Source organism: Carcharodon carcharias, chromosome 2 (assembly GCF_017639515.1).
Source record: "Carcharodon carcharias isolate sCarCar2 chromosome 2, sCarCar2.pri, whole genome shotgun sequence".
Taxonomy (NCBI): Eukaryota; Metazoa; Chordata; class Chondrichthyes; order Lamniformes; family Lamnidae; genus Carcharodon; species Carcharodon carcharias.
The window spans coordinates 115,570,225-115,598,122 of NC_054468.1; the positions used below are offsets into that span (position 1 = coordinate 115,570,225).

The window sequence follows — 27,898 nt, forward strand, 5'->3', positions numbered from 1 at the left end:
TGGGACTCGGAATTACTTGTTTTATTCACTAAAGAGGTCCCAGTCATAGTCACATTGCTGTGGGAGGTAATAAATGAAGAGCAGACAGTGAAGTGAAAAAATGGCTGATGTTATCCTTGGGACATTCTTGTAGCTGGTTCAATCATTCTTCCACACACCCAACTGCAGATTGTACATGGCTTGGGAAGACTGAAAAGAAAATAAATGGAATTAGGAAGCACTAAATTACTCAGATGTTAGCGCAAAGATTTAATAAATTTGCGTATACCTGGCAGGAACGATATCCTGGGAATTCGGGCATAGATATCAGCAGATAGGATTTTGGTTTTCATGCCTGAATTCCTGATGTACACTAAGCTCCTTGCCAGGAGTATGAGGTCAGAAAATTGACCTTGTTATTTCTCTGTTTGGCTGAAAAGCTCGGGGAAAAAAATGGAATCTGTGACTCAAAGAGTAGAAATGTAATTTTAACTGTTATATGGAGAAAAATAAGTATAAATTGAAAGCAAAGGTATTTGGATAATTTCAAAATGTAATTATACTTTTTTAAAATTACTTGTAGGAGATTAGTGCACTTGTAAAGGAAGATGTTGATTTCAGGGTCAAAAAGTATCTGGAAGTGAGAAAACAGCGCGGCAACATGCAACCTAAACCAAGCAAAGAACTGACACCCAGTAACCCGCTGTGTATCAAAGGTAAGAAATTCTTATTTATGTGTACACTGACCAGAATAAAGTCACAATGGAAATGAGGCCTGACCTTAAACTGTATTGTCAAGTCATGAATCATCACCAGAAAACTACTGTAATACCACTGAAAAGCATGTAGCATAAAAAGTAAAACAAATTAGTTGGAAACCCAAATTTGGCTCTAGTAGTCAATATAGAGACCTGGTTACGAGTTGGGCATGATTAGGAGGTAAATATTCTGGGTTACAACAGCCACAACAACTACTTGTATTTTTATAGCGTCTTTAATATAATAAAACTAGGGCGCTTCACAGGAGCATTGTCAAACAAATTTTGACACCAAGCCATGTAAAGAGATATTGGGGAAGATGACCAAAAGCTTGGTCATAGTGGTAGGTTTTAAGGAGAACCTTAAAGGAGAAGAGAAAGAGAAGCAGAGAGACAGAGATGTTTAGAGAGGAAATTTCAGAGCTTAGGACCCAGGCCATTGAAGGTACGACTGCCATCCCTCATTGTTGCCCTCTTGTCGTCTCATCCAGCCTCTCAAAATGTACCTTGTTACATTCGTAGGTATTTGGGGCAGTTAATTATAATATATCTGAACATTAAACACCCTGCTGCTAAACAATGCAGTGAACACATTTTTATCCAGTGGACTGCATTCACTGATTAGTTCAGCCAATCAGATATTTATTTGCGACAGCTACATTGTTAAAAGTAATAATATAAAAGTACAATTCAGATTTCTTCAGAGTTCTGAAAAAGAGTCATACGGACTCGAAACGTTAGCTCTGTCTTTCTCTCCACAGATGCTGTTAGACCTGCTGAGTTTCTCCAGCATTTTCTGTTTTTGTTTTACATTGCTAAATGTGACTGATTTGGTCTCGAGGAGCGGTGTTAATTCAGAAACAAAAACAGAAAATGCTGGAAAAACTCAAGACTGGCAGCATCTATGGAGAGCGAAACAGAGTTAACGTTTCGAGTCAGTATAACCCTTCAGAGCTAAAGAAGGGTCATACGGACTCGAAACATTAACTCTGTTTCTCTCCCCATAGATGCTGCCAGACTGCTGAGTTTTTGCAGCATTTTCTGTTTTTGTTTCAGATTTCCAGCATCTGCAGTATTTTGCTTTTATCTTAGTGTTAATTCAAAATTTGATAATGGTCCACAATAAAATGCAATATCACAAATTTGCATATTTTATGATCCATAAAAAATGGTTGCAAGTTTAAAAAAGTGGGTGTTATGTCCAGTTCTCAGATTCAAAATATATATTAATGACACTCAATTCTACTAATCCTTCACTGCCTCTGATATGTCATTTTGCTTGTCTAACATCCAGTTATGGAAATGCAGAAATTTTCTCTATTTAACAGTTGGGAATATGGAAATCAGTGGCTTCTATCCCCACCACAAACTTCATTCCCTAGCCAACAAATCCTTTGCCTTCCCTGGTTGCTGCCTTGAGCCTGAATCAGCCTGTTAACAATTACAATGTTCTATTTGACCCTAGGCCAAGCTTCTGAACCCCATATCCTCCCCCTCACCAAGACTGCGTGTTTCCACCTGTGTAATATTGCTCATCTCTACTCCTGCTGCAGCTCATCTGTTGCTGAAACCATATCCATTCCATTGTTAATCCAGGCTCAGCTATTCCAATGTTCTCCTGATCCACCCTGTTCCACCATCCTTATAAACTTGAGCTCATTAAAAAATCTGTCACCTGTGTCCTAATTTCCACCAATTCTGTTCACTTATCATTCAGTGCCCACTGACCAACATTAGTTCTTGATTCAGCAACACCTCAATTTTCAAATTTTGTTCCTTGTATTCAAACCCCTCCCTGGCCTTGCCTCTCTCTTTCTCTGTAACCTCCTCTAGTCCTACAGTTCTCCAAGAGCTCTGCACTTGTCCAACTCTGGCCTCTTGCCCATTCCTGATTTTCATTGCTTCCCCATTGGCGGCCGTGCCTTCAACTGCCTATGACCTAAGCTCTGGACTTCCTCCTAAAAGCATCTACCTCCTCTTTCCTCCTTTAAGTCGCTCCTTAAAACTAACTCCTTCTCCAATTTGTTTGATGACCTCTGTGGCTCAGGGTGGAAGTTTGTCTGATAACATTCCTGTAAAGCGTCTTGAAATACTCTTATTATGTTATTTAAATGCCAATTTTTCTTGTTATTATGAGAACAAGTGTCAATCTGGAGAGCAATCAAAACATTTTTATTTTGCTGGGTATTGGAAGAAAGTTGGCTTGTACTTTTAAGTTATATCTCTTATAATGTAGACATTATTCCCTTTGGGATTAGCAAATTAAAAAAAAAACAATTAAACGAAATAAGCTACAGTTTCTTCTTTGCTTAATATAATTGTGGTATGTTCAATCCACCCACACAAACTTACTTTAGATCAGGAATTGACATGGGTGGCCCACATTTTAAACTGCTGTGTCTGTTCAGACATGACTAATTTGCAACAGGGCCAAGACGCAACAGGAGCTACATAATGCAAAAGTGAAAATCATCAGCTTTGCACTGTTCAAAAAGCTCAGGCACCCCATGACATCAGAGTTGCTGTGCATTCCTCACGGCATCCTTTTCCTGAGATTACTGACACCGATTAATCCATATGTGTCCCATTGCTTTACTGTCTGTAACATTATGACATTGCCAGAGCATCTGATCTCAAATTAGCATCTGAAATTTTAATGTAGATGTTTCAGTGGTGATAAAGATTTGGTATCCTCATCTGAGTATGGTGTTCATAAATTACTTCTGTGCTTTGTAAAGAAAAGTACCCATTTGACCACATTTTCCTTAATCTGACAGACTACTGTTCTTTGATGTGATTGATTGCTGCACAGGTTATGTATTTTTTTCTTTTTGTAGTTACTTTGTTCACACCCTAGTTCCCAGAATTTACTGAAAAGGTTGCAGTCATGTAACACTGCCTGCCTAACTATGTCTGGTGACTTCATGTTAAATGGAAAATATTTTGTTCCTTAATGTATCTTGTCAGTACTGTACATTAGCCCCATTCAACTATATTTTCAGTACTGGTCAATGAAGCAGACTATTTAGCAAGTTATTATTGGTTTCTGGATGACTAGCAAGAAGCTGAAAGTCTTTTTTAAAAGTGAAATTCCTCTATTGAAAATGAAGTACTAAAATATTGATTGAATTCTATTAAAACATTAGGTTCTCTATCATTTGTACGGACATCAAAAATACAGAGTTATGGATAATTTTTGATTGAGATCATGGTGTTGTCACAATTCCATTCAGGTTTAGTTGAGGTTGGACAATAAGTATTCAAATAGCAATACTGTTTAATATAGGTGAACTTGCTCTAAAAATGGTCCTTTTACATAGGTGAAATGTAACTATCAAAGATGGGAGAAATTTATGAAAGGAATGAGCAATGCAATATAAGATAAAATAGATTATGCTTATGTAAAACATCCAGGCAACATTAAATGAGATATTTTGTAGGTTACCACTAATATGACCATCAGTAAGTTTGAGATTTGTGGGATGTAATGGGAATGTAGCTATGAACTGGCAGCCAGTTATATAATGAAATAGGAGGAAGATACTACAATCTGGATTGATCAGGATCATTGTTCATTTCCAGATTCAGTTAAAATTAGGATTGCCTTTGGTTTTAATTTTTTTCAATATCACAATTTGTCAGTAGGTAGTGGATCAAAACACTGATACAATAGACACTTTTCCTTCCTATGCACAAGTCAAATTTTTGATTTTTTGACGCCTTTGATGCAGGAACCAGCTGTGCATATATAAATGAGAATGATTATAGAGTTTCAATAAGGGAGTGAGTTTTCTAAAACTATTTTCAGGATTTTTTTTGTGCATTTAATAGAAATGTATTCCATACATATATAAATCCCCATCTCCACAGGAGTAGCTGATTGGTTCTCAATGTTGTTTATATTTGTGTGAGCGAGCAAAAGAGCTAGTGGTTTCCTTGGGAATGACGATGAGGGAATGAGGACAAAACTGAATACAAGGGAATATGTCAGATGTGGCTGGACCTGTTATTGAAATCTAGAAGATGATGAGTGAAAGTTTGCTGCAACAGTCTAATGAAAAGAAGAGAAACACTTTGATTAAGTAATTGATAGTGATGGGATGTCCCTGCTGAATAATCTTGTCTTTTAAGCCTTTTTCATGGTATGTGAGAGCTGTGTCCACTGTTCATTGGACTGTGGAAGATGTGGTAAGATCTAACACTGCCACGGAGCTTTCAACCAGCACAGATTCAGCTTCAACTGCTACATGATCTGCTTTTACTGATGCTCACTTTGCAAATAAAAACAAAGGAATAGAAAGTTATCTTAGCCATTAGCCATTCTTTTTCTACATGTTTCGTTTTTAACTATAATCTTGTACTGTTTTGTTCCTACCTCTGGTGTGACCCAAGACAGGCTGGGGATGCAGTCACACTTACTTCTGCTACTTAAGAATTTAAACAGCTGAAGGACTACAGGTAGCCACAAGAATGAAGGAAGGTCAGCAAGACTTACAGATAGCTATGTGATCTTTGGATATTGAAGATCGTATCCATGATCTTACTGTAATCTACCAGGAAGGATTGCTATATGGGTGGACAACAGAGGGGGAAAAAAGCATATCCATGCTCTTCAAGATTTCTGATTTCTAACTCCCCATCAGTATATGCTCCTTTTAGAATTTGATCAAATTTTACCCATCTTATTAGAAAGTCTGAGTTAATATTTGAGACTGGAGAAACTTTTACAGGCCAAATGTTTCAGTGCCTCAGTTCCTAAAGTGGTATGCCTATAATTTGAAATATGCAAATGAAATTGTCCTTATCCCTTTCCACTCCAATCAATCAACCCATCTTTCCATTTATAAGTAGATGGATAGAAGGAGTGGAATGTAACTAAAATAAACAGTTCTTTTTTTAAAGCAATTCTTTTTTTTCTGGTTCGCAAACTAACAAAAAATGTATTTCTTACGTTAAAACGTTATGAGTATGTGTATGTGAACGGTTTGGAGGAGATTGTAGTTTTATTTTAAACCTTGCTGAGGAATTTGTTTCTTTAAAGAAGACTTGCATTTATATGGTGCCTGGTCAGTGCTTATAATTATTACAAAGGTTGACTCAGTTTGGAATTTTTTAATGCAGTTATAAATAATGATACTTCTGCACATAGGGTATTTTCTACATTTCCATTTTCAGTAAAATTTAGACTGATGAAATAAGTTACTTATTTGGTTTGTACAATTTGGTTAACAATGAAGTAATGTTAGAAATTTAAAAAGTGCAAGAAATTTTTCAGATTATTTCTTTGCACAGATCACATACAATTTGTGTTTGAAATATCTCTTACAGCTTATGCAGAAGATTGTGGGTTGAAGCTTCAATCCAGAAATCCAGGCTGACATGTCAGTGTAGCACTGAGGGAGAATGACATTGTTGGAAATGCTGTTTAAGTGCTGTTTGCAAAGAGATATTAACCAAGGCACCGCACCACCTGCCTCTTCATAAGTACCATTATTGGAAGAAGAGCAGGCAGATCTCAGTGTCTTGGCCAATGTTCCTGCCTAAAACAATGTCACCAAAAATAATAACAAGATAACTGATCATTTATTTTTGTTTCCTGCTTTTGGAACCTTTCTGGATGCAATTGGTTGCCATGTTTGCCTGTGTAGCAACAGTGATTGCACTTTATTACAGAGGGAATTTTGAAATGCTACACCAACACAGGCTTCTTCTTTCTCATTTAAAAAAAATTCCTTCTGTCTCCTCTTTGTTTTCTTCTCTCTTTCATTTCTGTTTCTTTTACTCTTTTTTTTTCTATCAAAAACCCAAAGAGACATAATTTTTAAAAAGTTTCCCCTATCTCCAAAGCAAAATTTCAGGAGACCTAAGCTTACATGCTGCATCAGTCAGCTGTAGGCAGTTATATTCCAAAGCACTAAACAAGTACAGTACGCATAAGTGACTCGACATCAAAAAAACACTCCAGTTGTACAGGAAACCTTTGCAGTCTGTTTCAATTTAATTAATTTCCCAATCTGTGAGAACCAGCAATAATCCAAAGGGAGGGCAGCACCAATTAAAGTTATGAGTGTAGACTGGGAACCAAGGAAGGGTCGGAAAATAGGCCTACCTGAGTTCAGCACTCAGACTTTAGGCCCCTTGTGTTAATTTCCATTATTTGCCAGCCGTGGTTCAGTAAGGTTCAAATGTGTTTGAGTCCCACTCCAGGACTTGAACACAAAAATCAAGCTGACACGCCAGGGTAGTGCTGAGGGAGTGTTGAACTGTTGGACTTGGGACTTCTGGTTGTGAAAGGCAATATATAAATGCAAGTCTCCTATTTTTTCTGTTTAAATTACAGGTCTCTGGTGGGAAGCTTGTTTTAAAAATCATTTATGTAGCTGTAGCTTGGATGTTATTGGATAATTTATTTGTTTTAATTAATTCCTAGAGCTGGCTGCCATTATGATCAACTTCGATGATCCATTAGGAACTGTGGCATTATAAGTAGAGAAATTATGAAGTGTTGGGAAGCGCGTTATATTGCTCAAGAAGAATTGAGTCCACAAGGGTGGACATCTGGGAATAGAGTGGGGCAGAAAGCATTGAACAATGTAAAGATGTGATCATGGCAGTAGGGAAGGACTGCAAGTGGCTTTAATTTAGGGGCTTATGCTGCTGACGTGCCATTGCGCCTGAGGCAGAAAATGTTTTCTAGGGATTCAGTACGCTGGAGTGAAGTCTGGGCAACAGTAAGGATTCTATTTAAGATATAATTATTTTCTTGTGGGCTTGTTATGGTAAAGATTTTAATTTCACCTTTTCATCTTGAGTTTGATTCCACTTTCATACAATTTCAGTTGTGATGTCCTGCAGTTTTTAAAAAAGTAAGAAATTAGTAGATGAGCCAATCAGCTAGAAGAAATTTACTGAGTTATGGTTAAATGCAAAACAAAACATATGATGTGCCATATCAGTCTATTATTTACCATTCGCTTTATTCCAGCATTTTATAGGGGCAAGCCCAATATGCCATGTTATGAGCAATATATTACACAGCTACTAAAGTGAAGCTGTGTTTTTTAAAGGCACAAAATCTCAATGTTGTATAAAATGAAGGTGAATTTAATTTCACTGCAGGCTACAGATCAAAGCCTTGACTTTCTTTCTCTTTTTAAGTGATTGATAGTCAATCGCAGCTTACAGATATTCTGGCCCCTATCAGTTATTTTTAACGACTGGGGAGTTTTTGTACCCCATATTGCAAGGAAACTTTGCACATTCCAAATGTCTACCATTTGTTTTTTTTATGCTTTTGTTTTTAAATGTATGAAACCTCAAGTGTGTCACTCAGTGTTTCTTCCTCATGTCTTCAGATCAGGGTAATATGTGTTAAATCACTTATGTCCTTTCTAGAGGCAGTGATATGTGTTTGAGTACAGATTCATGTGTGACAGTGACCAGATTTTTACAGGCTACCATTGCCAACACCGATCATGCTTTTAGCCAGAGGGTGGGCTCACAGTCCACTTAAGGACAGTGGGTGGGCTCTCTATGCTGGGAGGGGGCCAATTAGAGATCATCCAGCTTCAAAGTGGCAGCAGGATGTCATAACAGATAAGTGAGGGAGAAGGCATTTCAAAATGGAGGCACTCTGTCTTGAACTTTTTAAGATGTAAACTAAAAAATGGCCTTTGCAGCTGGGTCATCACTGAGGGTTGGGAAAACCCCTCAACAGGACTGCCTGCAGCGGAACAAAAACAGAATTACCTGGAAAAACTCAGCAGGTCTGGCAGCATCGGCGGAGAAGAAAAGAGTTGTCGATTCAAGTCCTCATGACCCTCCAACAGAACTAGGTGAATCCAAGGAAGGGGTGAAATATAAGCTGGTTTAAGATGTGTGTGTGTGGAGGGGGGGGGGTTGGGTGGAGGGAGAGAAGTGGAGGGGGGTGGTGTGGTTGGGACAATCAAGCAGTGATAGAAGCAGATCATCAAAAGATGTCACAGACAAAAGAACACAGAAGTGTTGAAGTTGGTGATATATATCTAAACGAATGTGCTAATTAAGAATGGATGGTAGGGCACTCAAGGTATAGCTCTAGTGGGGGTGGGGGGAGCAGAAAAGATTTAAAAATAATGGAAATAGGTGGGAAAAGAAAAATCTATATAATTTATTGGAAAAAACAAAAGGAAGGGGGAAGAAACAGAAAGGGGGTGGGGATGGAGGAGGGAGTTCAGGACCTAAAGTTGTTGAATTCACTATTCAATCCGGAAGGCTGTAAAGTGCCTAGTCGGAAGATGAGGTGTTGTTCCTCCAGTTTGCGTTGGGCTTCACTGGAACAATGCAGCAAGCCAAGGACAGACATGTGGGCAAGAGAACAGGGTGGAGTGTTAAAATGGCAAGCGACAGGGAGGTTTGGGTCATTCTTGCGGACAGACCGCAGGTGTTCTACAAAGCGCAAACTGGAGGAACAACACCTCATCTTCTGACTCGGCACTTTACAGCCTTCTGGACTGAATATTGAATTCAACGACTTTAGGTCCTGAACTCCCTTCTCCATCCCCACCCCCTTTCTGTTTCTTCCCCCTTCCTTTTGTTTTTTCCAATAAATTATATAGATTTTTCTTTTCCCACCTATTTCCATTATTTTTAAATATTTTTAAATCTTTTCTGCTCCCCCCACCCCCACTAGAGCTATACCTTGAGTGCCCTACCATCCATTCTTAATTAGCACATTCGTTTAGATATATATCACCAACTTCAACACCTCTGTGTTCTTTTGTCTGTGACATTTTTTGATGATCTGCTTCTATCACTGCTTGATTGTCCCTACAACCACACCACCCCCTCCACTTCTCTCCCTCCACCCAACCCCCCCCCCCCCCCCACACACACACACACACGCACCTTAACCCAGTTTATATTTCACCCCTTCCTTGGATTCACCTAGTTCTGTTGAAGGGTCATGAGGACTTGAAACGTCAACTCTTCTCAGCCGATCCTGCCAGACCTGCTGAGTTTTTCCAGGTAATTCTGTTTTTGTTTTGGATTTCCAGCATCCGCAGTTTTTTGTTTTTATCTCTGCCTGCAGCGGTGCTGGTGCTGAACCCAGAGAGGCAGGGTGGGCCTCTAAGCCTGTCTGCAGCACTGTTCCCCCACCAGCTCCCGCGACCTCTGGGAAAATCCCAGTTGGTCCCTGTTTACAGGCCTTAATAGGCCATTACTTGGTTTATTCGGCTATCTGCTGTATATGGGCAGGCAGCCCTGCTGCTCCCCATTCTGACTCCGGGCAAATTGATGGAGCCAGGGAACCGGTGCATAGGCTGACAGCACTGGGATTGAAAATCAAACCCTTGCTTTAGCTGAGATTGCTTCACACAATGCAGGCCAAGAATTGGGAGTAAAAATTAGTCAGTGCCACAATGTACACCCAAACCAGAAATCCCAGGATCAACCCAAAATGGGGCCTCAGGCCTCAATTAAATAATTTAGGCAAACTGCAGAAGTCTATCACTGCACCACAGAAAGTTTGTCCTTTTGCAGGAACGAATTCTGTTTGCCTTGCTGGCAGTGGCCTCGGGTAAGCGTAAAGGCAGTGGGGAGAACCAAGGAAGAATAGTTAATGGCCTTCAGGTGGCCTGTGGAGCCAGAAGAAGAACTCTTCCCTCACCACCTCCTTCTCTTCCTCCTAGCTTGATATCAAAACTTAAAAACATTTTTACTTAATTTTCTAGCTGTAGTCACTTATTAGGCTGCATCACCTTAAATAAATCATGAGTGGAGCAGACCTCTGGCAGCCCATTTCTGAGGGAGGCCATTAAACTAGCATTATATAATCTGCATATACTAAAGAAGGACCTAACGTCTGTTTTAGGCGACTTCCCAGACATATGAAAAGTGGCCCATCTTTTGGGTGTCTTTGGGCTGTGGGACATTGATCTACAAAATTAGTCCTTGCTGCACCTGTTTTGCACCTATAAAAAGGATGCAACGATGGATGCCACTAGTTCTACTTTCTAGAGCTAAGTGTCAAACTGCATATATTGCATTGAGCCATCAGAGGGTAATCAACATTATTATTAACCAAATATTGTTCCAACTACTTGCAATTCAACATAACATTTGATAAGAATCTGTTTTGTTGGCAAAAATATTTCTAAACTATAATGAATGACATGTGGCACATTCATTTCTGAACACACCCAAGTTTGACCAGAAGTCGTCCCAGCAATGAATTCAGTGCAATTAATGCTTGTAGTCCACAGAATATTATTTACACAAACTGAATACTTGTAATTTTTCCAACATCAGTCTTTGAATGGAAGCCATTTTCCAATGGATATTGATGAAACCTTGGCTAAAATCTGGGGTCATTTAAGTGATTGAGATGACAAGTTATTATTTACAGATGGACAACATTGCAACTTAAATCACTCTCATTGTCACACATGCTTCTAATACTGAAGGGATATTAAAAACATGAGCAAAACCTGTAGTATTGGCCAACTTCAACCATCTAGTTGTCACTGGGCCAGTTTCAACCATTTAGTTGTCATTTGAGGTATGCCTAGCCAATGGTATACCAGCACATTCTCTGTCCATGACAAAGAACCACAGACATGAAGGCATTGGAAGTGGTTACACTGGTAATCTCTCCAGATGTCCACAGGCTATTTGAGGTGGTTTTATCAAAGCACATCTGCTTAATTTCTAGAATAGCTTACTTATCTGACTACATGAACTCTGCCTTTATGCATAGGTTTAATTATCATATATAAATTGATAAACACAGCTTAGATACCTCTCCTGTTTTGCATTGTCTTTATATCTTATTCTTGCTTACATAAGATTTTAATTAGCTTTAGGATAAATATGGGTCATCCTTTGTGACAAAACTTATGGGTATGTTTAAATATAGCTAATAGGTTTCCAACTCGCACAATGAGTTATGTGATTGTGATAGAAAGATTGTTAAAAGTTTAAGAATGAATTAATTAAAATCCCTAGTTAAAACAGCAAGTGTTTCTTGAATTTGAATTTCTTGAAGTTATGAACTTGTATGTTGGCTGTTTACAGGAAGACAATGTGCCTCCTTTAGTCTGATACTCAATTTAGAGAAAATGCTGCTGGTGTTAGTGGTAGAGTTATGCAGGTGCCAGATTCCGCTGGGACAGGAACACCTGCCAGGCTGCTCCAGATAACTCAGCAGCTTTGAGGCATTTTCCCAGGCTCCCAAATGAATGGTCACTAATAGCCGTGGGAGAGGGCTTCCAGTGTCGCATCGTGTACCACATTCTCCACTTGGCAGTGTTATGTAGCTGAAGTCTGTTTGGCTGTGATTGCAATTTTTTTTCAAGTAAGACTGAAGAAATATGCAGCTAAGTTTTTTTTCATTTTCATCTTGAACAATTCTGAAGTTTAGTAAGCATAACAAAATGATCTAATTTTAAGATGGTAACTTTGAAATATAAGCAACTACAGTATCTCCTAAAATGGTGTAATTTGATTACAGTCAGTGTATCAGATAATGCATTGCTGGAGAAAGGCTGAAGGTAGCTGCCAAAAATGACTAAAAGTAATTGCACATCATTCTGCAATTGGTGAAGTTATTTTGAAAGTTTACATGACTAGAAATGCTCAGACATACTTGACCACTTCCCAGATTCAAGCAGAGACATGTAACTGTGCTATCTCCTGGGAAATAAAGATATTCACTGAAAACATTATTTGCTAAACCCAGTGTGGTCAGCAACCTACATGTGTGGTTTAGAACTGATTTCACAAATATATTCAAAGGTTCTGCATTTATGCACTTTACTGTTTGATTATTGTAATTAATAAGATTATTAACTATGTATAGTTATTCAGTCAATACTCATAAATTGATAGTTTCTTCTTAATCGAATTGGATACATCGTTTCATGTTGCTTTGTATTTTGTTGACAAAGCTTTATAGTGTAAAAAGATGTGCATTATTGGCATAAAATAAAGGTCAAGAATTCTTTGCTGAAGCTACATCTATTGCTGATGTGCTTTGTTCACTATGTGATTATCTTTGTGTGCTTGCCATGATTTCAATTTTTATTTTCTAAAAATGTTTGTTATACTGGCTCATTGCTATTAGTCAGATGGGTATTGGAGGAAAGCAATTAGATTTGTAGACATACTTGTGGGAGTTCAACTTTAAGTCTTAAGGTGAAAGGTATTGATTACCTATTGAGGAAAATGTCTCATTGATTGATACAGGTTCAAACTGGGCTGACTGGTGCAAGTTTTTTAAATTCTTGTTCTCTCAGAATCCATTTGAAGAAGATGAGGTTCTAAGAATCCCTTGGGGCACCACCTACTTAAATCTCCAAGGTTCTCACGTGAATGAGTCTCTCGAGGGACAAGCTAACAGAAATCTGGTCACTATAATAGCTTAACTTCTCCCTTACAGCAGACTAACTTGACAAGGTGGCTAGACTTAACTCTGATTACTTCTCTCAATGGGCTCAATCTTAATTGCCATTGTAAGCTTTACATTAGAGAGGGCATTAAAGTCTCCGTCCTCGCATCCGTTACCTCATTGAATTGAAAGTGAGAGTGGACTTGTGGCGTAATAAGTCATGCATTTTAAAATATGCATGCCCTTTTCTCTTGTCCAATTCTCTCCTCTTGTGTTCCCACTGTTACCAAATGCCTAAGTGTTGTGTCCTTCAGGACATGATTGCCACATGGACTGCAGCAGTTCAAGAAGGCAGCTCACCACCACCTTCTCGAGGGTGATTTATGGATGGGCACTAAATGCTGGTCTAGCCACTGGCACCCACAGCCCATGAATAAAAATAAAAAATAGTGATCCAACTCTCCTTGATCAGCTATATGTTTGTGGAGACTGTGCTGTTTTCCATTAAGATTCTTTGAGGAGCCCCTATAGATACTGGCAAACTTTTCAAAATATCAAAATCTCAGTGTCAGTCTAAGCTGGGATTCAAACTTTGGTCCTATATTTGGACACTCAGCTAGACACTCAACACTCGTGATCTGATTAAAGCCATTCTCAAATGATTGATGTATTATTTTGAAAGCATGCAATAAACATCAAAATTAGATTTTTAAAAATCTTATGTCTATGAACATTTCCTGTCTACAAAATCTTTCTTCCTGTGTCAACTTTTCACGTTATTAATTTTAATGTCTGCATTCGTAATGAAGGTTGCCCATGTCTCACTGCAATTACATCCTCACACCACTAATGATGTTGTTGTACCTCAGTTTGAGTCTCCCAGCTCCTTACCTTACCACCTTCTCTCCCACTTTAGCCAAACGTGGGACAACTTATTTTTTCTACTGAATTTTTACATTCAGCAGCTCATATTCTGGGCTGTGTCCACAACTTAGTCTCTTTTTATGTGGACTGTTCATTAGCCTTATTCACAACTCCCTACCAGAGAACTGACTAGATGCGATGGAGAAGTTACCCCTCCATTTCCATTGGACACGAGTACACTGCTGATTGTTTAACCCAATATTCAAAGGCTATGTTCTGATCTCCTGCTCACTGGCTATGTTGAAATGGATTATTCCACCTTCATCGGATGGCAGTTCCCCATTGGATATCAGTCCGATGTTCGGACGTTGTCTCTGCTCTCCAGAGTTCCTTGACTTATGCTGCATAGAGACTCCAATGCTCCAACCAAAGCTCCTTCTCGACTTCCTAAATTGCTGTCGGTTTTGCTATTTTAACCATAAATAATATATAACATCAAAGTTAGGGTAGAATAGCTGACTTTAAAATTGGATCTCAATTCTGTTGATTAACTAATCTAGTTACCCAACTCTTACTCCATGCCCCCCCTTGGTGTGCCCTCTAACTCGCCTTCCGTTGAAGGTTATACTTGGGCTTGATTCCCCATATGGTCAACTAGTACAAAACAACTTGTATTTATATGGTACTTTTAACATAGAAAAGTATCACATGAAAGTGTAATCAGGCAAACAAAATGACAAAGAAGGAGATAATAGATGTGACTAAAAATTTTGTCAAAGAGGTCGGTTTTAAGGAGGGTGTTAAAGGAGGAGAGAGCGGTGCTGAAATTTCAGGAGGGAATTCCAGAGCCTTGGGATCAATATAGTTGAAGTCATGGCTGCCAAAAGGTGATGCACAAGATGCCAAAGTCAGAGAAACATAGAGTTTTCGGAGGCTTGTATGGCTGAAGAAAGTTGCAGAGATAGGGAGGGAGAGACTGAAGATTTAAACATGAGGATAAGAATTTTAAATTTGAGGTGCACTAGCTAATTCTCTGGAAGCCAGGCCACGATTTAGATTTTGAGTTAGTTGCATATATACAAACCTAAGGTATGTGTAATCTAATGTAAGTAGTGTTTTAAAATGATACACATCTTTTCAAATGGAGAAATTTTACATTTTTCTCAAACTGCTTTTGAATAACGCCTTCCCATCATCTTCCCATGCACCTAAATATTTGCACACAGACCAAAAGTGTTAAGGGTTCAACACTTTAAATGCAGCTAACTATTCAAAATTCCATTCACAAATTAGGTCAATACAGTATTTTATGCAGTAGGTTAGCATGACAACCTGTAATAGAATTTTGGCATCTAAACTCCTGGTTGTCTGTCACAGCTGAGACTAGTTAGCCTTTGGATAGACTGCAGGATAGCGTACCCTTTAAAATAGACTATACTGTTGCACTTTGTATGGGAGAAAAAGTAATATTTTCCACGTCTGTCTTCAATTTGTGCTAAATGGAACAACAGTGGCAATAATACTGGAGTATTCCACACCCTGCATGCACTCTTCTGTTGTCATTGCTGGAGAAGACTACATCTATGGTTATGGGTCATACAATTCCGGTGCCTGGGCAGATGAGATAGTGCCACCTCGTTCTTGCAAGCACTATCAGGGTCCTGTCCCTTTTTATCAATAAACAAAAATCTAGAGGAGAGAGGCTGTTTCTTGCACCCACCTGAACATCACTGAAGTAAAGTGAGCTAGGAGAATGACACTCCCACCAAAAGTTCCACCATTTCTACTTGCAGCCAGCTAAAACTATGTTTGAATGATGCAGGCATCACAGAAGTTGAGATCTGATCCTGGGTTTTCTGAAACAGCCCAATCAATTTCCACTAGAAAATAGCAAAGAGAAAAATAAAGATTTGTTTAACAATCCACTAATTGGCCAATCTTCCCATTGGAGCAACACAATGCCAATCTGACATTCTTGCTGGGTGGAAATGCAAGGACTGGCATGGGTGCCCGCTCCTTTTTTAGTGAACCCACCCCAGGATTTAACCTTTGTCGTGGAGAAACTTCTAGAAATGATAACTCAGGACAAAATTAAAGTTCACTTGGGCAAATGTAGGTTAATTAAGGAAAACTAGTTGGTTTTGTTAAGGGAAAATCATGTTTAACTAACTTGAGTATTTTGATGAGGTAACAGAGAGGGTTGATAAGAGTAATGCTGTAGATGTGATGTGATGTATATGGACTTCCAAAGGCATTTGATAAAGTGCAGCACAACAGACTTATGAGAAAAGTTAGAGTCATGGAATAAAAGGGACAGTAGCAACATGGATACGAAACTGACTGAGTGACAGGAAATTGAGGAAGGTTTATATTGGAGTTCTCCAGGAATCGGTGTTAGGACCCCTGCTCTTCCTAATATATATTAATGACGTAGATCTTGGTGCACAGAGCACAGTTTCAAAATTTGTGGATGATACAAAATTTAGAAGTGTTGTGTACTGTGTGAAGGAGAGTGTAGAATTTAAAAAGGACATAGGTTGGTGGAATGGGTGGACAAGTGGCAGATGAAATTTAATGCAGAGAAGTGCAAAGTGATTCATTTTGGCCGCAAAAACATGGAAAGACAATATAAAATAAAGGCTACAATTCCAAAGGAAGTGCAGGAGCTGAGGGACCTAGATGTATATGTGCATGAATTATTGAAGATGGCAGAACATGCTGAGAGAGAGATTAATAAAACTTAAAAAAAACTAGGCTTTATCAATAGGGACATAGAGTACAAAAACAAGGCAGATGTGTTAAACTTGTGAAAAACAATGGTTTGGCCTCAAACCGGTGTATTGTGCTCAGTTCTGGGTACCACTCTTTAGGAAGGATGTGAAGGTATTAGAGAGGGTGCAGAAGAGATTAACAAGAATGATTCTAGAGATGAGCTTCAGTTACACCTCTGTGTTCTTTTGTCTGTGACATCTTTTGATTATCTGCTCTTATCACTGATTGCTTGCCCCTACAAACACACCACCCCCCACTTCTCCTCCCCACCTTAAACCATCTTATATTTCATCCCTCTCCTTATATTCACTCGGTTCTGTTGAAGGGTCATGAGGACTCGAAAGGTCAACTCTTTTCTTCTCCACCGATGCTGCCAGACCTGCTGAGTTTTTCCAGGTAATTCTGTTTTTGTTTTGGAGAAGTTAGGACTGCTTTCCTTGGAGAAGAGAAGAGGAGATCTGATGAAGGTATTCAAAATTATGAGGGTAAAAGCAAAATACTGTGGATGCTGGAAATCTGAAATAAAACAGAAAATGCTGGAAAAACTCAGCAAGTCTGTCTGCAGCATCTGTGGAGAGAGAAATAGAGTTAACTTTTTGAATCCATATGACTCTTCTACAGGGCATGAGGAAAATCTTTTTCACACAGCAAGTGGACTTGGAATGCACTGCCTGAGAATGTGATGGAGGCAGGTTTAATCAAGGCATTCAAGGGGGAATTGGATTATTATCTGAAAAGGAAGAATGTGAAGGGTTACAGAGAGAAGGCAGAGGAGTGGCATTAGGTGAATTGCTCGTTCAGAGTCAGCACAGACCCGGGCAGGCCAAATGGCCACCTGTGCTGTAACAATTCTGTGATTCTTTTCTATGATCTAGGACAGGATTAATGCTGTGGTAGAGTGCAGCCAGAAGCCCTACTACACCACAATTCTGGCAGAACTTGTCAAGGAATTTCAGCCCCATAATATTTATAAGGTACATTGGTGAAATTGAATAGCATAAATTGAGATTTAGTTGACTATTTTTCATTGTGTAGTCTTCCTTTCAATTAATCCAGAGAATGGGAGCAATTTCAATAGCCGTGTTTATGCTCATCGTGCCAGGAACCATTCTGTAAAAGGCTGCACCTCATTCACAGGAGGAACAGCAACCCTAGAGCTTTAGCCACTCAAAGACAACAGATACCTAGTTTTCTAGTTTATGATGCATTATAGCCAATTAGAAGGAGCATAGAGGCACCTTGATGTAGTAGAAAAGGATATAATCCAGCCACAAGATGATCTAGGAACATTGTAGACAAATGAAGTAGGTGTGAAAGGCATATCATGGCAGCAGTTGGTTATATGTTGTAGATGAATTGTTCAAAGTATGGTTTCTACAATGCACTTATTTTCACATTTATTTTGTAGGGCAAAATTTTCGTCTTGCCGCTTACTTCATGAAGAGACATACAAACTTAAGATGTGTCACGCAACACCAGTATTGTGGTATGTACACATTTAGTAATAGGTAGAAGTTTAATCCCATTTTAGTTGGAAAATATTTATTACTTATGTTTTGCATGCCCATAAGTAACTGAATAAATTGAAAATGCTACGTATAGTTAAAATAAAGTTTTTGTTATGCATATTTTGTCACTGTTCTACTGAATATGTTTAATGTGTTCTTCATTCTTAAAGTGCATTTGGTTGGATTTTCTTTTCTGCACTTTACTGTAGAAGGAAAAATAAGTAGTCCAAGAACAGAGAAAATGACAGGAAAGAAAGGATAACCATTGAATAAGCCAGTGCTCTGGTGACATCACTGACAGGCAAGCAGCGTCCCAGAGTGGTTCCATAGGAAACAGGAAATCATATTCAGACTGGGCTAAGAACTGCTTCAGAGTCACCCAACACCACAAATCCATATTATAAATTGGAAATCTGCCATTAAGAGGCCATTAATGATTGTATAAAACCATTGAGGAGCTCTGCAGGGCAGATTTAGGTGGATTCCCAACATATGGCTGAAGTTTTAAATGACTACTTTGCATCACTCTTCGGTACGGAAGATGACGCCAAGTTAATAATGTTGCAATATTTAGTTGATGCTAAAATTGTATGTGTCAAAGTGAATGTGGAAACAGTCCTTGCTAGACCAAACTTAAAACAACTGAACTGCATTATACTAACTCATACATGTGCTGGCTCATATATGCAGTAGCTACCGAGATCTGAGATTGTTCCCACCAACAGGGAAAAGGCCCACGTGGTGCCTGTATTTAAAAAAGGACAATGAGTCAGCACTAGGAAACTGCAAGTCTGTTAACTTCAGTTGTCGGCAATTTGTTAGAAGGGATTATTGGAGATGCTTTATGTAGAGAAGGGGTTATTAGGAAATTGCAGGCATGGCTTCTGCAAAAGGAGTCTCATCAATTTGAATTTTTGAGAAGATTACGGAGTTGATGGATAATGAAAGCCTGGTCGATATTGTGTATTTAGGTTTTAAAAAAGCCTTTGATAACATGCTGCACAAAAGGCTTCTAAGTAAGATTGTATCTTCAGGTTTGCTGTGAGATCTCTGGTTGGTTAGTGACTTGGTTGTACTTGCATAAGGGAGTAATAAAAGTAGCAGTTTTACATTGGGGCTGGTTGTGGTAGAGTTCTGCAGGAACCGGTTTTAGCACTGTTCATAATCTTTATTATTGATTTGGATGTTGGCATCAGGAAAATGCTGAAATGTGGATGACTTGAGATATACGCAGGAGTTAGGACCTTTGATGGAAAAAAATTGCAGGTGGATAGAGATGCAATGGAAGAATGGTTCCCCCCGCCGACATATCTTTTTCAATATAGATAAATGTATTGTGAACCATTTTAGGGTGGGGAAATTCCAAGTTTGTACACGCCATACAGAATTGCACACAAAAAGCTGCAGAGTGAGAGAAGAACCTGGGAGTTGTGGTTCATGAACCTTTTAACGACCAGTGCTGGGAGAGTGTTGTGGAAGATTGTTAGGATACTTGTAAAAGACCTTGATCAAGCTGCCGCTAGAGCACTGCACCCAATTTTGGATCCTTCATGTATGTCAAAACCCTGAAAAAGATTCCAAAGAGGATCACTTGATCAATAGCTAATTTAGGGACCTGAGTTATCAGGACAGACTTAGACAGCTGAGCCCTATTAGTTTGTAATAGATTTTGAGAGGAATATGAATGATGGCTATGAACTAATGAAGGGTTAGATTCTGTCCTCGTGGATAGATTACTTGAGTTAAAAAAGCAAGGGACACCTAGGAGACATCAATAAAAGTTAGCTTCGATGCTGGAAATACTACTTGTATGTGCACTGAGTGTTGAAAATGCGGATGGAAGACATCTTGAGTTATAGATGATAGGTGAATTAACAAAGCACAGTCCTGGCGCTTGCTTGACAACTTTTGGGGTTTGGAGAGTAATTTTCCAACATATACTGCACCCTGGAGATTGCAGAACCTTAACAGGATTGGGATGGGTGACTGGTGTGTGTACTGATGGGACAAGCTTGATGGACCAACTGGTCTTTTCCTGTCCTTTTTCGTATATTTTTATTTCCCTATCTGGTTGTGTGGCTCTAGAGTGGCACTCAGGCCACCATGCCCTCCGCTGTTTGCAGTGTAGCTGTTTTGGTCATTGCTCATTACACAATAGCAACCTTGCATTAAACAAAACATCAAAATAAATATTATAACTACATTTTTTTTAAAGGGATTATTTTAAACAATAAGAAATCGCCAGACTGCCCACCTTTATAAACTATATTAAGCTTGAGTCTTTTTAATTTCAAGAGCCTGAGAAGCAAGCTGTTATGATTTCTGTACACATATTTCATAATCAGACTTCATATTTAGACAATATACAGTAAAATCTTTGTTATCCAGCATGTTCGGGAAATGGGTGGTGCAGGTTAAACACAAATGCCAGTTAACGGGGAGTTACATTACTCCGGAACAGGACAAGGTGCGGTATATCTTTGCTCAGGCACAATAATCAAAACTGACCCAATAATTTAGTAATTTCAATGTAGAGCCTGAGATTTACAATTTATTATTGTTTTTTAAAAGGATTGAATTTCTGAGCACTGAGCTTATTAAAAAAAAAAATCGAGCTGTCAGAAATTCTAGTTACTAGAGAATTCTGGTTGGTAAAGAGTGGATAACACACAGTTTCCTGTTTAAGAATTAGTGTTTAAATTAGTTCATAAAGTAACTTTTGCATCAGATTGCTAAAAATGTATTAGCCTCTGAATTTTTCCTGGTGTACTAACAGATAGATGTGTAACTGGTCCATATAAAGTCACTCTGGCCACTGTTTTACAGGAGGCATTAGCCTAGTTAAAGTAAATGAGTTAACGCCTCTGTTAAAATAGCAGACATAGAAATGTCACATCATTGTGTAAAGCATTCAGCTACTAATGTCCCTGATAGTAATTTCTAGACTATCATCTGTTAGTTTAACATGAGAAGCTAGAAAGTGAGGAGGAGGTCATATTTATTCTAGTGAAGGTCACTGAAAATCCCGAAGGAACAAATTTGCATGTACATTTATAGTGTTTGGTATACTCGTAAAACTACAGCAAAGGGGAACCCAATATATTTTCTGTTTATTTTTTCTATTAGGTTACTTTTTAATGTTAGTCTTTTTCAGTTATTTATAATTTTAAATTTACATTTGTTTTTCTGTGAGAACTGTTACATGTGGTAATCAATGTATGTTATATTTGGGATGTATCGTATTGATATTTCTATGAGCAAGAATCATATCCTATCTAGCTAGTCTGAAGAACTGGATAACTTTATATAGACTGACTGGCTGAACTAAACTTGTAAAACTTTGTCTGACTTCATTCTATGAAGATCATAAGTTTGAATGACCTTCGAGGGTTAATGTTAAAAATGTATTAAATATCTGTAAATAGAGTGTGATAACTGAACTTTATTCATGACTTTTAGCAGAGTGAATACCTGAGAACAATTAAGATTATATTTTATAACGTGCTAGAATGAAGGCATGATGTTGTACTGTAATACTTAACAGATGGGTAGCTGGTAATGATCTGTAGTCGAGTTATTAGTAGCACCATTACACTCAGTCAGGATTGAATTAGTATCAAAAATAATGATAAACTAAAATAAAACAGTTTTATAAATTCAGATATATTTTGTGAAATTTTAAGCGATCGTAACTAAGATGTGAATGAATCCCCCCTTCCCCCATCTTTTTTTAAAATTACTGTTAATTTTCTCTTAGTTTATAAAGCGAAAAAGAAAAATTTTTCATCCACATCTGATACTTGTGACAGGCGTTGCTTAAGTTGATAATGTAGTCAGAGTTCCTTTAAAATGTTTTTTGATATTATGTCCTCTTTCCCTTATTGCCAAAGCACCTTTAGATGCTTTGCTAATTTTCTTGCATAACCCCTCTTGATCTATTTAAACTCCCTTTTGTAACATGGAACCTCAGCTTTCCATACATTCTCTTTGTTCCTGACTGGAATATACTTAATTTATACTTTTCCAGTCTCCTGTTCTAACTATTTTTCATTGCTGATGTATAGTGTTATTTGCCGATTTGTACTTTCATATAATGCATATTTAGGTGAAATATAAGGATTGGTGTGTATTTATTTATTTATATATCATATATTTTTATCTAAAATATATATATAAAAAATATATGGGCATTTGCTTTTTTTTAGTCAAGTGCTCTTGTCCTCATTCTTTTTTTCCTTTTCTGCTCTTTGCCTGAATCTAAGAACATTGTGGTCCCTGTTTTACATATGTTCCCTTCTTTTAGGTCATCTACTTTCTCCATTAAATTAGCTAGATCCGGTCAAGTAATGCTTCCTTCATGGAATGTTGATTGAGATAATAATTCTGAACGCACAGCAAAGAAACTCTTTTTTTAACCACAAGCATTTTTCCTAACACAATATACTTTTGAAAATAATTAGAATCTCTTTTTTACTTTATTGAATTCTACTTTATATTTATGTCAGAAACATTCAAAGTAATGCTAAAATACACTCTACTATCTCAGCTGATCTTAAGTAGACTGCTCCAGTTAAGCCTGATACTCAGAACAATTCTCATTCTTTTACCAGATGTTGCTGTCTGGACTTTAGAGCCAAGAATGATCTGCAGTTAGCTGGGTCTGTACTGACTCTGGGCTGGCAGGCTATCCTCCTCCTCCCTTGCACTAGTAGGTCAGACTCCCACACTATTATGTGAAATATGCTGAATGAACAAGAAAATAAAATGACTTATCTTTAGGGGCTTCCTCATTCTTCAAGCTATCCTTCATATACCAAGGTGCATGCCCTCTATCCCCTTTGGAATTGATTGTATGTATTTATACTATGTTCCATTTTCTGCTTTCTGTGGGAGCGAACTGATTCTTACTTTCATAGAGCAAAAAAGATTTCATTGGCATTTAAAATATTTTAAAGGGACTATGTTCACACCTGTAGATAGAAAAAAAATCTCCTTTCTTCCCCCGTCCCACTAATTCAGAATTATTTTTGAAAGGATTCAAATGCTGGAGTATCCCATCTTCTAGAATGGGATTGAACCTTTTGAAACCTTCTGTCAATGGTGTAATGTCGGAGTTGTATGGGGTGAGGAGGTATATGGCAGGCAAATTCAAAGATATGTGGAAGTATCAAAAAAATTCCCACCAAATATGCTGTTCTGCACGGAAGATTTGTTGACATTGAATGGTCTGTGGAACAACTACTTGCAATTATATGTGCTTCCAATGTAGCATAACGGCCCAAAACACTTCGCATGAGTGTTATCAAGCTACAGAAGGAGATATTAGAGTTTGGTCAAAGAGGTAGGGAATGCACAAAAGGCTAGAATTGGAGGAGTGCGGAGATCTCAGGACAGTGGGAGGTCGGGGGGGGTGGGGGGTGAGGGAAGGAATTGGTGTGATGTGGGCAGTTCTAGGCCTGGAGGAAATTACAGAGATGGGTGGGGGGTGAGGCTAGGTGTTGGGAAGCTCTTGATGAGAGGTAATAAAGAGCAGCATTAATTTTTGCATACCTCTTGCCAATGCCCTAGTTCTGTAAAAGGAAATTCTTCCCTTTCCTCCCCTTCCCCCCCCTTCTTTCCGATTGTGTTTCCATATGATTATAACATTGCTTCTCTTGCATCTGATATTGCCAAATTCCAAAATGTGTTTTCAGTGTTGAAAGTTGTTTCTGCCAACCTAAGACTCCGGGACTCCAAGTCTGTGCATTTTAAAGACAAACTTATTTTAAAGGCTAGCATAAAAAAACATTCTTAAGTCATATCCTATATTTGAGGAGCAGAGTTTCATATATAAATTGTTAGAAATCAACCTTGTGATCTTTGTGTCGAGTTGAAATGTTTTAAACACATCAATGACTACAATCATTGGCAGAAAACTTTCATAATTTGAAACACATGCTAGATTATCATTTTGGGAAGAATACTTTATAGGAGCTAATCTAAATTATTTTAAAAATTAATTATATTTCATTGTTTATGGCTGAATGGAAAAGTTATTTGCTACTTCAAGTTAGTATATTTTTTCTTTCTTTCTTAAAATTTAGTGTTCCCACTCCTGTTTCACATATGCATTGCCCATAATATTGCTAATATTGACAAAGTTTGGTGTAAAAGTTGTATTAAAACAACTAGTGAAAAGTTTAATCTTTTCCTTTTTAGGACTTTACATATTTCCTGATCGTTTTGTGGTTTGTATAACTCCGTGTGAAACTGGTCCAAAAAATGGAATGGCTGCGGAACTGATTACTGTATGTATTTTTTTATAAAATTTATGAATTATAAGTCTGGTTTGTAAAACCTCATTATAATGAATGAACGTTTTGTTACTTTCACAACAATCCACTAACATTTGAGCTTTTAAAACAAGCTGCACTCTTATTAACAAGGTTCAGTTGTATTATACAGTGGGAAAATTTTGCAAAGCTCTGTTCCCATGTAGAGCGTTGCTAGATTTCAAGGTAGCGCAATAATGCTACAAAGCTGCTTTTTGCAACCTGTGTTCCAATCAAGGCTCCAAAATGGGAATGGAGTCTTGTAAAATTTCTTCCTATATGTACTTTTTCTTTTATGTGAAAGGAACTTATGTAGGTTTTACGTTTTATTGTAACTGGAAACAAAGCATGACTTTAAACCTGGGTTTAAATGAAAATAATGTTATTCTGGGTATATTTTGATTCTATATGATTTTTACTTTATGCTATATCTAAACAGAGAAACATTTTTGCACCTTGTTTTGCAGTTTATGACAAATCAAAGGCTATGTGGGTTTACTAGTAGCAGCTGGATTAGCAGGTAACAAATAGTGAGGTGCAAAACTGATCTAATTAACAACTTGCTGATCCTTTTGTGTGAAGAGCTGCTTGTCCTACACTTTACATTTGCTCTATTTATAACTTCTAAACAGGAAGTTAGAATGACCTACGTGATCTGAAGGCAAAAGAATGTTATGTCTTGAATAGCGACAGCTGCCTCCATGTATTCGTGACACATGTCATACTTGATGCATAGAAGTTGTTTCACCCTCTTTCCATAATGTAAGTGGAAGTGCATACTTCACAAAAGTCAGCAAAGCTTTCTGAATGTTAATTCCCTTACAATTTACATAAAATCGTAGAACACTTCAATTTGAACAAGTTGGAAACTTTTAGGGATTAAATAAATGAAAAGGTAAAGTTTTACATAATCTTTCTGTACACAATAGAGGTGCATATTTTAAGTTTAAGCAACAAGAATTGCAATAGTAATGGATCATTTAAATGAAAATGTTTCCTACTCTGTGTTCATATTACATTGTTTTGAAGGTGGCAGTGGTAATACTTATTGCCTGTGAAGCATAATGTAGAAGTGTCCTGACTCCTAGTTTAAACCTTCATATTAAATGTACATTTTTTGTAATTAGTTACATTTCAGCATTATAGTGAACAAAAAAGATAGGGAAGTTATCTTTCCATACACACTAAAGTTCTATGCACCAGCAGCAAGTCTGCACTAATAAATAAGGCCATAATAGAAAAAAATATATAATCTGGGATTAGTACTTTAAAGAGAATTAAATTTAATTTACAGAGATTATTTATGCCAAGCCTTGTTTAAAAATTTTATCTTTATTTTAATTAGCCACATCATAATCAGTGTGCTTTCTGAACTGTGTGATAAATGCAGAGTGTACTTATAAGTGATAGTTGAAAATGGTTCTTTGAAATATTAAGAACTAGGCCCTACAGCTAATGCATTGTAATCTCCTTCATCACTGATGTATTTACTCATTTGGTCACATAAATGTAGCTTTCTAAGCCACAGATAGATTGCATCGACAGTGGGTATCACCAGTTGTCCTGCACTGTTTGAATTAACTCCCTCAAAATAGTCATCAGACGATATTATCAGTTGCCCTGCAATCACTCCTCATGTTTCTGTTTGCAAACAACACAGCATTATATACTTGCAGACCTATTTGGTGTATTCAGAAATGTTATTTTAAAAATACATTTGCGGGGTGGCTTGCTCTGAAACGTCTGCACTATTCTAGGGTAGTTAGTATATCAAATTTTTGCAATATGTTACAATGAAAATAGGGCGATTGCGAAAACTGTACCACTGGACTACCTTGGTTCTAAGACAGTGGGCCTAGTAGTGGAAAGAGCAGGGGAGTTTCTTTTAAAATATCAGTGATAACTATTACTAACATCAACATACATTGGCAGTTTGGTCAGATACCTCCTTTTTTTCTCCTTTACTTTCTGTTTTGAGTTCATCATGTCCCATTAAAGCACTTTGGAATGCTTAGTCAAATGAAACATATTAAATCAATTTAAGCTGCCATCAGAGTAAAGGGCACAATTTCAAGTAACAAAAATGAACCTATATTCCATTTTCTTTTGTTCTTTATTTTGTCACAGTTTGCTTTGCCAGTTGTCTCTTTTCTGGAAAGTATGGATTCCTTGCTAGGGATTTCCATAAATATCAGTTGCCATTTGGTGTCTTTCCAAAATGACCACTTTTCATGTGAGAACTTATGCAGCAAGTAGCAGTTGGCTAATGGGCTGTGGTGCCATCAGAGATGAGCCTAATCCTGTCCTCACCTAAGGTTCACAGATGCCCAGTTTTAGCTGTTCCTCTTTCTCTTTGGTTCTTCCTGCATCACACATCACTTGACCAAGAGATAAGGCAAGCATAAAAACAAAAAAACTGCGGATGCTGGAAATCCAAAACAAAAACAGAATTACTTGGAAAAACTCAGCAGGTCTGGCAGCATCGGCGGAAAAGAAAAGAGTTGACGTTTCGAGTCCTCATGACCCTCAAGTTCTGTCGAAGGGTCATGAGGACTCGAAACGTCAACCCTTTTCTTCTCTGCCGATAAGGCAAGCAAATAACTTCCAGGCTTCTACCAATGCTAAAATTGAATAAACAAGGTGAAGCAGTGTGTGAACAATGTGGAGTTGTTCCCTTGCTAACTTGTCTTCCTCCATGCAGGATTTTTTTTAAAGCTCCATATGAAGTTGGAATGTTGCTGTGTAGATAATTTATCAAAGACTTGTGATCTATTGCCTACTGATAACTTTCATTAATATTATTCGATTCACATCGGATTATGTATCTACAATTTTGGTCGACAGCTTTGGTGAACATTGGTCCCAGACATTCAGTTTTGTTGTTACACAAAAAACACTTACCAGTATTTTGATTCATGTTTAATCGTAGACTATCAGCAAGAATATATTTTGATGGATTTCTCCCTTGATCCAAATGTTTATCTTGGGTCACGTTGGTCCTGAATGTTTCTTTGGGATGGAGCAATTAGCAGAGGGCCTGTTTAGTCAGTGGCTGCTTGAGGAGCAGAACTATCAGATCTGTTAACTGGAGCTTTGTACTTCCTTTCTTACTTTTTGAACCCTTTTTAAAAAACTCATGATTAAGCCAGTGTTTCTGAGAACAGACAAAACCACAATGATGTTTTATTTGAACAAGCAAAGCAGAATGTGTTTGCTATTACTCTGAGCTTAGTCAGAGCATTTTTAAATGGTCCCTTGTGAGGAACAGTTGTGGTTGTGGCCAGCCATCTTTCAGAGAAGTAACAGTAAGCTAAATTTGCTTGATGATGTTATGACAGG

At 37.9% G+C, this 27,898-nt stretch overlaps 1 protein-coding gene and 1 long non-coding RNA gene across 6 annotated transcripts in view; one reads left to right on the forward strand and one right to left on the reverse strand.

The window, feature by feature from the left end:
* The window catches only part of LOC121269707 (SLX4 interacting protein), a 115,358-nt gene that overhangs the window by 75,424 nt on the left and 12,036 nt on the right, over positions 1–27,898 (forward strand). For all 5 annotated transcript variants that reach the window (XM_041174551.1, XM_041174543.1, XM_041174560.1 and 2 more), the window contains 3 exons: positions 563–695; positions 18,149–18,226; positions 24,447–24,535. In XM_041174551.1, coding sequence (XP_041030485.1) covers positions 563–695; positions 18,149–18,226; positions 24,447–24,535 — 300 coding nt within the window. The remainder of the gene's footprint in view (positions 1–562; positions 696–18,148; positions 18,227–24,446; positions 24,536–27,898) is intronic.
* LOC121269728 lies at positions 107–27,634 on the reverse strand. Its single transcript, XR_005941398.1, has 3 exons — positions 27,461–27,634; positions 7,536–7,586; positions 107–189 (listed from the first exon to the last, which is right to left on the reverse strand). It is a non-coding gene; the product is annotated as an uncharacterized LOC121269728 (long non-coding RNA).